The 11231-nt window shown below is 42.1% G+C and overlaps 1 protein-coding gene across 2 annotated transcripts in view; it reads right to left on the reverse strand.

Moving 5' to 3' along the window:
• Positions 1-11231, reverse strand: part of ITGA7 (integrin, alpha 7) — a 61052-nt gene that overhangs the window by 21212 nt on the left and 28609 nt on the right. For both annotated transcript variants that reach the window (XM_006859392.1, XM_006859391.1), the window contains exons 13-21: positions 6756-6905; positions 5638-5753; positions 3073-3265; positions 2905-2985; positions 2722-2801; positions 2567-2641; positions 2290-2392; positions 1625-1801; positions 1313-1444 (exon numbers count right to left, since the gene is read on the reverse strand). In XM_006859392.1, the coding sequence (XP_006859454.1) occupies positions 1313-1444; positions 1625-1801; positions 2290-2392; positions 2567-2641; positions 2722-2801; positions 2905-2985; positions 3073-3265; positions 5638-5753; positions 6756-6905 (1107 nt within the window). The remainder of the gene's footprint in view (positions 1-1312; positions 1445-1624; positions 1802-2289; positions 2393-2566; positions 2642-2721; positions 2802-2904; positions 2986-3072; positions 3266-5637; positions 5754-6755; positions 6906-11231) is intronic.

Below are 11231 nucleotides of genomic sequence, written 5' to 3' on the forward strand. Positions count from 1 at the left end.
GAGGACCCTAGGACCATCAAGGGAGCGGAGCATAAGCAGAATGTGAGCCATTATCCAGAGAAGCAGCGATACCAGAGACAGAGGTAGAGATTGGGACATGGAGAGGGGGAGCAGCTGAGGACTCTAGATTCATGGGAAGAGAGGGACCAAGAACTGGAGGCCAGGAGGCAGACTTGCAGAATGTGCCCTTTGGTGGTGTACATTATTATATATGCCTGAGTGTTTAAAAAAAAAAGCTCAAGTGAATAGAGAGAAATATTGTTATCTGATGGTACATGGTGGGGATTATAAAACTGTAACTAAACAAGGTGTATGATCTGTTGAATGTAAAACTAATGACCTGCCCTGTAAACTTTCACTCAATCCACAATAAAAACGTAAGGAAAAAAAAAGTTCACTGGTTGAATAGAGACGGGAACCCCCAAGACTATGGTCCTTAGTCACCCTTCAGGACTGGAAATGGACTCACACCATCACTCAGTTTTTGTTTTTGTTTTCATCACTCAGTTTTTAGCAAAACAATATACACATCTAAAGGGTAATGAAAACACTAGGGAGGTATGGACACCATTTAAGGTCAAAAGGGCAACATTTACCCAAGGGCAAAGCTCAGAAGGTTTAGAAAAAAAGAAGGATGGAAACTGAAAACATGGGGAGGAAGTGGGAGAAGTGGTGTTGTTACATTGTGGGGAGTGTATTCAATGCATGACCTAAAACAAGATGTGTATGAACTGTTGAATGGAAACTTGATCTGCTCTGTAAACCTTCAATCAATTCACGATGAAAAGTTACACTAAAAGCTATGCGAAACGTACAGAAGTAAGGGAGGCAAAGCTACTCAAAAGAAATACTCCTAATGAATACATATCATATAATATACTTTCATTTTAATTATTAGAACTTTAAAAGATTAAAAGTGCTTTTGACATTATAAAAATGAAGCAGATTTCCTTATACAAATTGACTTATTTCTCCTAAAAGATTCCAAAAGAACAACATATAGATCTCAAAGCTAAAACTATCCTATCCCTATAAAATATAAAATATATGTTTTGTGTAACTGTGTGCAGAATTGATTGCTTGTCTAATTGACTTTCAGTTCAATGCCCTACTCTGAAGTGAGTCCTTGATGGACACAGGAGTATCAACACTCCACAAGTTATGATGAGTACAGTCTTATCAACATGTTTGACCATCATACCTCTTCACAAGCCACCATTCCAAGATCCTGAGACTCCATGATCCCCCAGCATCCTCCATCACATCACCAAACATCCCTTTCTGGCAGCTGCCATGGTTGCTCTGCACTCACCAGGGTGATATTTTTCTTCTTCTCAACGGAGGACACTGGCCACCAGGAAGTGCTGAGCTCTGGCTGTTCATGTGGCTCCTGCTGCTCCGGTTGCTCCAGCTCCCGCCGTTTCCTGTCCCTGTTGTCCACATCCTGGAAGTGGGGAAGGACAATCAATGAGTGTCCCTCTAAACACAGCAATCCAAAGTCACATCTCTTCCCATGGCTTCCTCCCTAACGTCCCACACACATTACCCCCTAGATAAAATCATTCTTTCCAACATCTAACCCCTCTTCCCTCCTAAAAAGAAGCCCACCCTGCTTAAGCCTCACCAGGTGGAGGATGTTGGGCCTTGGAGAACAGAGTCCCTTCTGCCCAGGCCCCTGACCACCCTCCAGCTCCACTCTCATGGGGTACAGCAACCACTTTCCGTTGGCAATCTCATGGGGCCACATGATGTTAAGGAAGGCAGAACCCAGGGTATTGAGCGACTGGCCTTGATTGGACACCTGTGAAGAAGAAGAAGCAGGAAGGAAGGGCACTCAGTTCCCAAAAGGGCCCTAAATTCACAGATAGGAAACAAAGACTGAGGGGACAGCTCCGGGAGGTTTAGTTTCACCAAAGACTCAGGATCCTGGACCCTACCAGGCACCATTCCCCCCATGGCCAAATCCAGAAAAACTTGAAAGTATCACTGGGAGGGGTGAGGGAGGCCCCAGCCAAGCAGGTGAAAAGACATCAATCCTCCCCCATGTTCCCTTTCCCGCTGAAGTTCCCAGCAAAGAAGCGTCTGTGAATTCCAATATCCTCTCCAGACCAGTCAGGGATGACCAAGAAATGATCAGTTGAGGCCCCAGCACAGCCCACAGTCAAGGTTCAGGTGGAGGCAACAAATGCACTGAGCCACCAAGCTGTTGTATAAGTAATGCCACAGTCTCTGTTCTGTGCTCAGGGAGGGCGGGGTGACCATGGAGGGGTCACCTGGGAAGACACTTACCGTGACCTCATACTTGACCTTGCTGCCCACATCTCTCTCTGACTTCATGGCACTCTCTCCCCTCACCACACCAGAGAAGAAGAGTTGCTGGGGGACAGCCACCCTAGTGTGTGAGGGTCAAAACAGGGACTGAGGAGGCCTGTGGCCTAGTTGAATGGAGGACCAGGAGGGTAAAGCCAAGAAAAACCAAGCCTGGGTCAGGGCTTGGGAGTGCTGATACCCCTCCTCCCCTCCAGTGGAGAAGCCTACTGGGCTGGGCTTACTGGGCAGGGCTTACCCAGCGATGGACAGAGGCAGCTCAATGAAGACCCGGGCCCGAACAGAGACTGGATGGAGCTCCTGCTCACTGATGCTGGCAAAATGGCAGGGAAGGCTTAGGCACACCAATCCAACTGTCCCACCCTCACTCCACCCTGGCCCCACCAGGCTTACGTGGCCAACAGCAGTTCCACCTCCAGCTCTGTGGTCTCAATGGTCATCCCCGAGGTGCTAAGGATGAGGTAGAAGGTGACCTGGGCCAAGAGTGGGGTGGAATGGCATCAGGGTAGGGCTAGGAGCTTAAGGAAGGGGTCAGGAGTTAGAGTCACTGGATGAGCTAAGGGCAGACTTGCCAACCTGAGCACCTCTCTTCATGGGGTTCCCCAGCTCACACTCAATATGGGAGGCATTTTCATTGGACTGGCAGAGTGGCTTCTCCTGGAGTGGGGTGACAGAAAAGGTCAGTCTGAATTATTGAGCCTCCTGAGACCACCTACCCCATCCCATCCAGTCCCAGGTCCTCACGGCAAAATCCAGGACCCGGACTCCTGAGTAGTCAAGAGTGGCAGGGAGGGTGACCAGAAGCTGGGCCTCATGAGCATCATCTCCATCAGCCTGGGGCTGGGCTGGGTCCGAAGGCAGGTTGGTGACTTTCAGCTCCAGGCCGATGAATGGCTGCCCGCTCAGTGCAAACAGAGCTGTCGTCCCATCTTCATCCCTAGGGGTCAGATTCCACTCATTCTAAGATCTGAATACCTTCCTCAGCCTCCCACTCCCAGCCTCCTTCTCCCAATATGTTATCCTGACTCTACTTCCTACACTCCCCAAATCTCCAGTTCAAGCCTGAGGTCTTTCCACACTCAGGAGAACCAGCCTGGAAGTCAGAGGACCTTTGTTCTCCTTCCAGTTCTACTTCTTACTCTGGGTAAGTTAACAACCTCCCTAGGCCTCAGTTCCCCATCTATAAAGTGGGACTAATAATATTTCCTACAAGAATGGGATATATAGGTAGATAGGGATGGGCAACTTAGATATTGGCTACCTAAAATGAGGGGGCGATAAAGACATGAAGTGACTGGCTTACAAGGTTTCAAGAGGGAGTTAAGTTTAAATGCGTGTGAGGGAAGGTAAGAGTCCCCACTGAATAGTTTTCATCTTGTCTAGATGGGGCTGGTTAAAAGAGATGGGGATAAGATTCTTATGATTCAATAGTGAGTAACTGTTATGACTAATTGCGACTATCACAATTGCAAAGGTAGAAGGTTTGTAACAAAAACAGGGGAGTAGTTAATCTTACAGTCCAGAAACAGAGGACTCTAGGACCATCAAAGGACAAGAGCACAAGTGGAATGTGGAACCCTAAGGGCAAGAGACGCAGTGATAGCAGACGGAGGCAGACATGGGGACATGGAGAGGGTGAGCAGCTGAGGACTCTAGATTCACAGGAAGAAATAGACTAAGAAATAGTGGCCAGGAGGCAGACTTGCAGAATGTGCCCTTTAGTGGTATAAATTATTATATATGTCTGAGTGCTTTAAAAAAAAAAAAAGGAGCTAAAATGAATAGAGAGAAATACTGTTAACAGATGGTATATGGAAGGGATTGTAATCATTGTAATGAAACAAGGTGTATGATTTGTTGAATGTAAAACTGATGATGTGCCCTGTAAACTTTCATTCAATCCACAATAAGACTTTAAAAAAAATCACATGGGTGATGTCACAACAGAACGTTTAGAAATAAAAAGGATAATAACAGAATATTATGACGAGCTGTACTCCAAAAAATTTGAAAATCTAGAGAAATGGATACATTTTTAGAAAAGCACAACTTACTTAAAGTTACACAGAGTAAAGTAGGAAAAAGAGTGGGATAGATAGATAGATAGATATAGATATATATTTCTATATCCCACAAATATATGAGTTTGAAAGATGATATTTGTACATGAGTATTTATCTTTCCTGCAAACACAACTATGAATGTGGTGGAGCATACAACAGGTAAAATGATGAAAACCTCCTAGATATTATCAATTAAAGCAGTAAGTTGATGGACCTGGGGGCTCAGGATCATAGTTTCAGGGGACACTATGGTCAACTGACATAACGTAGTCCACAAAGACAGGGTTCTACATCCTGCTTAGGTGAGCAGTGCCTGGGACCTTGAAAGCTTATGAGCAGCCATCTAAGGCACAGCTGTTGGTCTCTCCTTGTGCAGAAGAAAGAAGAGTGAGTGATGAGAATTGAAGAGGTGTGGAATCAATTAGCCCAATAGACTAATGGAACATTAACCTCAGTCTCCATGACTCTGAGACCAGAACTAGAAGGTGCCCAGCTACCACTACCAACTGCCCTGAAAGGGATCACATCACAGGGTCCCGGATAGAGTGGGGAAAAACAGGGAACAAAACTCAAAATGACTTAATAAAATTTTAAATTAAAAAAAAAATTAAAAAACAGGTTTACTGGTTAAAAAGAGACTGGAGGAACAAGAGACTATGGCCCTTGATCTGGAAAGGAACTCACCATCATAGTCCGATTTTCAGTAGAGCAGTAGTTAAGTTTATAGAGAGGGACAGCAACACTAGCAAGGTATGGTCACCATAGAATGGTCAATCATTCAAAATCAAAATGACAACAGTTTCCTAAGGACAAGCTTCCAGGGAGTAAGAAGGTGGGTGAAATGCAAGTAAGAATCACAGGGAGGAAGCAGGATAACTGTTATTGCAGGGAGGGGATTATAATCATTGAGATGAAACAAAGTGTATAATCTGTTGATCATCTGGTCTGTAAACCTTCACTCAATTCACAACAAAAAGTTTCAAATATATTAACAATATTTCCTACAACACAGGATTGTAACGACAAAATAATGTGATATATATAAATTATATGCTATCACCATATTCTGAAGGCTTGTCATTTTTTATCAGGGGAGGGGAGCCCCAAGGGCTCCTTCACTGACCCTCATCCTGCAACTGTCAGAATTTTCAGCCTTTAATCCTCTGTGCCTGGTCTTCATGAGGGGACTTCCTTCCACTCCTTGAATTCATGCCCCCCACCCCATCTGTTTTCCCTACCCCCTCACATGGGCAGAGGCTGGAACTCTGTGTCGCTGACCCGGGCACAGAAGCGGGAGTGGACCAGCTGCAGGTTGCTCTGGCAGATCTTGTCATCACCGCAGCCTTGCTTCAGGAAGTGGATCTGGGGAGAAATTTGAAGAGAGGCACATCCCCAGAAAGTCATATATTAGGGTGGAATAAAGCAGGATTAAACAATCTGTGTTCAACTCTCAGAGGTGCCACTTACTGCTGTGTGATATTGGGCTGGTCACTTAACCTCTCTGAACTGTGTCTTCATCAGTAAAATGATACAAATATTATCAGACCATGGTAGAGATTAGTAGAATATCCCACAGCTAAACCACATTTCCCCACCCTCCCTGACATGGTTAATAAACCAGTGGCATAATGGTTAAGTGCTGGACTGCTAATCAAAAGGTCAGTAGTCAAGTCCACCAACTCTACTCTGCCCTGTAGTTACCACTGGACTCCAACTGGCATATGTGTGGCCATATAACTGAATTTCAGATATTAGGATGTGAAGAGTGTTCAAGGAATTGGATTAAGGCTTAATTTAGAAGTGAGGAGTACCACCTCCAAGTGGATATGAGGACCATTCAAGGTTCTTCACATTGGCTAAGTAACTTTCCTGAGGTCAACAGCTGGTAAAGCTCAGATGTGAACCCAGGTTCCTTCTCTCCACCTTCTGGATGACTGGAATGGAGATGACTTACAGACCTGAGAATCGACAATTGAAGGTGGCAGAGCCCCCATCAAATGGCTGACCAGAGGCATGCAGTCACCTCTGACCAGGAGCACTAAGTCATTCAAATCATTTACACTGGGGGTCTACTTATTATATGATGATGCTAAGTGTCGTCGAGTCGGTTATGTCTCACAGTTACTCTGTGTAGAGTTTTCAAGGAGCAGCTGGTAAGCTTGAACCACTGATCCTGCATTTAAACCAACCTTGCAGCCGAGCCCATTAACCAGAGCCACACCAGGACTTACAAATAAATATGAGGAGCTAAGAGATAAAGTATGCAAAAGAGCTTTGAAATTCATAAATGGGGATCAGATGAGGGGCCATGACCATTAGCCCTGCCAGCTCCTTTTCCCAGACCAAACCAGAACCCATGCTTACCTCTGCCCTCTGGGTGCTAGGCTGGTAAGCATTGAGGATGGGGACCAGTGGGGGTAGCCCCTGGCCAGGAGTCTGTCGTCGGAGCCGAGGGGTCTGGAGACTGTAGGACATGGTCACTACAATGGCCCGAAGCTTGTCTTTGACATTCTCCTGGAATGGGAAAAATAGACATGGAAACTGGAACAATCCCCAGGCCCCAACCCTCCCCAAATTCCCAGGCAGATCTAGCACAGATATTGACACTTGGAAAGAAACAAAGAGATGCAGGAAATAGGTGGAGAACTGAACATGGAAGAGGAGAAGTTGGAGAAGGGAGAAGACTCAGGATTAAGCACTTCGAGGATCATGTTTGGCAATGGAATCTGCCATCTTCAGATACTACTGAACTCAACAGGAGATGTGAGGAAGTAAATCCCTATGGGACCTTCCCAAAAGTATAGATCTTAGAAAGAGGTGTGAATGTGTTTTGGAGGAAGAAGGTAAGAGGAATGAAGGGAAATTATTCATAAAATGACAATGACCCAAGGTGAGACAAGATGGCGGACTACACAGAAAAGTCTGTGCAGACCCCCTGCGGCAAAGATATGGAAAACTAGACAAGGCAAATTCAGAAGAAGATCCTAGAACTCTGAGCTTCAGATAAAGGGATAAATAAGGGCAGCGAGGGTTTACTGGGAGAGAGAGTTGAACAGATGTGGCAAGAAAGGCGGTTACTTCTGATTTGGGGAAGCCAACAGGACCCGCTGCAGCCATTGTGAGTGTGTGTGAGCAAACTGAGAGACAAGGAAGCACTCTCATTACAGAAGCCTGCCTGAGATTCACAGAGACAAAGGCGCAATTATTTTTTAATTCTCTTTTCCTTTCTGTTTCCCTGCACCCAACTAGTGACCCAAGGTGAGACCTTTACAAGTGGACACCCCCAGGGAAAGTCCCATGTGGAGCCCCTGGCTGTGCAAATAATTGAAGGGGAAGGAGACGGCAGTAACAGCCCCATTCCAGCAAGCCCTGCTCTAAATTGATCCTGGCCACCTCTGGGCTAACTCTCACTAGGTGAAGCGGCTAAAGGTACAAGTGAGGTAGAAAAAAGGGGAAAGAAAAAGACTGGTTATAGGTCAGAGGGGCGCAGCAGGACTGTCTTAAAATTTCTCAGGTGGTTGTGAAGGCAAGAGGTCAGTTGGTAGCACAAAAGCATTATGCTTATTTTTCTACTGTGGTTTGCTGGTGGTTTTTTTTATTGTTTTTTAGGGCTTTTCTATTGATCTATTTTTTATTTTGTTGGTTTGTTTTCCTTCTCTCTTGTGGGAGTGTTTTCTCTTCTTGCCACACCCAAAGGAGACAGCAACTACAGCCATACAGCTCAGCCACAGCCATATCTTCTTCAGCCAAATCCATTGGGCTACAGTCAATACCAGCTGCTATACACCAGATCAGTGACAACAACCCACGGAATCTAAATTTATCCTGAACTGAACTACATCAACAGCAATCAGAGAATGGTACACAAGCTCATTTCTAGATCACATCCACCAGGAGGCAGTTGGTTACAGCCTAAGAATACATCAACACATATTCATCAACTTAATATAAATCCAACACCACAAGGCCTCAAAAGCAACAATCTTTGTGCAAATGAAAAGCAAAACACAGTAGCTCAAAAGACCAAGAAGCAGAACTAGGAAATGTTTATGAGAAAAAAAAGATACTGGAATTGCCTAAAAAAGAGTTCAGTAGAATGATATTTAGGTACCTCCAAACTATGGACAAAAAGGTTGGGGAAAACAAAAAAGAATTCAGAAAAGTGCTACGGGAACAATCAAACAAAATAGATAAAGGATTGGAGACAATACAAAACCTCCAACTAGAAATGCAGAAGATTAATACTAAAATATCAGAAATGGACAATACACTGAAAGGGCAAAGGAGTAGATCTGAATCAATGGAAGCCAGAATTAGTAAGTTTGAAAATAAATTTCTCAATACTAGTAAGGTAGAAAAACAACCAGCAAAAAAAACAAAAAATGTAAAGAAAGCCTAAAATTCATGTGGAACAACATGAAAAGGAATAACAAACAGGTGACTGGAATCTCAGACCAGAAAAAGACAAAGAAACCCACAGAAAAGATAGTTGAAGAGTTGTTGGAAGACAATCTCCCTAATATCACAGAAGATGAGAAGATAAGCATACAATAAGCTGAACAAACTCCAGGCAGGATAGACCCCAGACATGCCATAGTCAACTCTCAAAAACTAAAGACAAGGAAAGAATTCTGAAAGCAGTTTAGGAAAAATGACAAGCTACCTACAAAGAAAAACCAATACAAATAGCTCTGATTTCTCAGCTGATACCATGTAGCCAAAAAGGCAGTGAGAAGACACATACAAAATTCTGAAAGAAAAAAAAAAAAACGCCAACCAAAATCATATACCCAATATCCAACAAAGCTGTCCCTCAAATATGCCAGAGAAATTTAAACATTGCCAAATAAACAGAAATTAAAGGACCCAAACCAAGTCTACAAAAAAATACTAAAGAAAGTTCTTTGGACTGAGAACCAACAACAGCAGAAAATAACCAGAGATTGACATACATGACAACAGCACCTGGAATTCTGTTCAGATATACAAGTGTCCAGAGTAGAACAAAATTATAGGACTGAAAATAAGGATTCAGAGATGTCTGTCTATTATCAGGGAAACTACAAAGCAAAGGGAGGGAAAAGTATAGTTATAGAGTTGCAGGTGGTGAGGAGGTCAGATAGATTTCAAGATAAAACAGGCTGTTTTAAAGTGGGGAAGAACTTAATAAAAAATACGTTAACCTTAAAGAAACTTAATACACCTTCATGTCAAATCAAGAAAAGGAAACTCCATGAAGATTTTTGCAAACATTAAAACTATGAAGAACTTGACAAGAAAAAGCACCAAAAAAAACTCATCACAGGAAAGCATGTGGAACAAAGAAACCCATAGCACCACAAAAAGCACACAGCAATATGACTGTAATAAATTCATAACTATTGATAATTACACTGTACATCAATATATTAAATGCACCAGTCAAGAAACAGAGAGTAATAGAATGGATAATACAACAAGATCCTTTAATATGCTGTCTACAAGAGATACGATTTACACACAAAGACAAACAAAAATTAAAAATTAAAGGATGGAAAAATATATCAAGCTAACAGCAATCACAAATGAGCAGGAGTGGCAATATTAATCTATGATAAAATAAACTTTAAGGCAAAAACTAGTATAAGAGACAAAGAAGGACATTATCTCATGATTAAAGTGTCAATTGAACATGAGGCCATAACCACAGTAAATATCTATGCTCACAACAAAAGAGCAAGCTCTAATAAAATTGTGGTGGTGTAAATTATTATATATGCCTGTTTAAAAAAAAAAAAAAAGGGCTAAAATGAATAGAGAGAAATACTGTTAACTGATGGTACATGGAGGGGATTATAATCATTGTAATGAAACATGATTTGTTGAATGTAAAACTGATGATCTGCCCTGTAAACTTTCACTCAATTCACAATAAAAACTTAAAAAAAACTAACAAAATTGAAGGAAGAAATAGATGATTCTACATTAATAATAGATTTCAATACACCACTATGGAAAAAGAAGTGAACAACCAGAAAGAAACTCAACAAACACACAGAGGAACGAAACACAATCAATCAACGTGACCTAATAGATTTGTACAGAGCACTCAACCCAACAACAGCACAATACACATTATATTCCAGTGCACATGGAATATTCTCCAAAATAGACTATGTGTCAGGTCACAAAGCAAGTCTCAATAAAATTTAAACATTAAAATACCACAAACAATCTTTTCAGATCACAATGCTATAAAATTAGAAATCAACAATAGGAAGATCAAGGAAACAAAATCAAATACATGGAAACTGAATAACACCCTGCTTAAAAGTGACTGGGTGATACAATGAATAATAAATAAATACATACACACATATACATAAATTCCTTGAAGCAAATGAGAATGAAAACACAATATACCAAAACCTTTGGAACATCGGAAAAGCAGTGCTAAGAGGGCAATTTGTAACAAATAAACACACACATCCAAAAAGAAGAAAAAACCAAATCAGCACATTAACATATCTCCAACTACTAGAAAAACACCAGTAAAGTAACCCTATAGTCAGCAGAAGAAAAGAAATAATAAAAATTAGAGCAGAAATAAATGAGATAGAAAATAGAAAAACTATAGAATCAACAAGTCAAGAAACTGGTTCTGTGCATTTGACCTAGCTTCAATGGCTTGATGATCAGAACTAGACTACAGGAAGACTAAAAATTATGATAAAGGAAACAAGTGTAAATGTATACAATTTGATGAACTTGACCTATACTTACTTATGGATGTAGTAGCTCAAAATACCAACTGAAAGGAAAGGAATCTTTACATCAAGGATCAAAAATATATCCCCTCTC

Source organism: Chrysochloris asiatica, unplaced genomic scaffold, assembly GCF_000296735.1.
Source record: "Chrysochloris asiatica unplaced genomic scaffold, ChrAsi1.0 scaffold00033, whole genome shotgun sequence".
Classification (NCBI taxonomy): Eukaryota; Metazoa; Chordata; class Mammalia; order Afrosoricida; family Chrysochloridae; genus Chrysochloris; species Chrysochloris asiatica.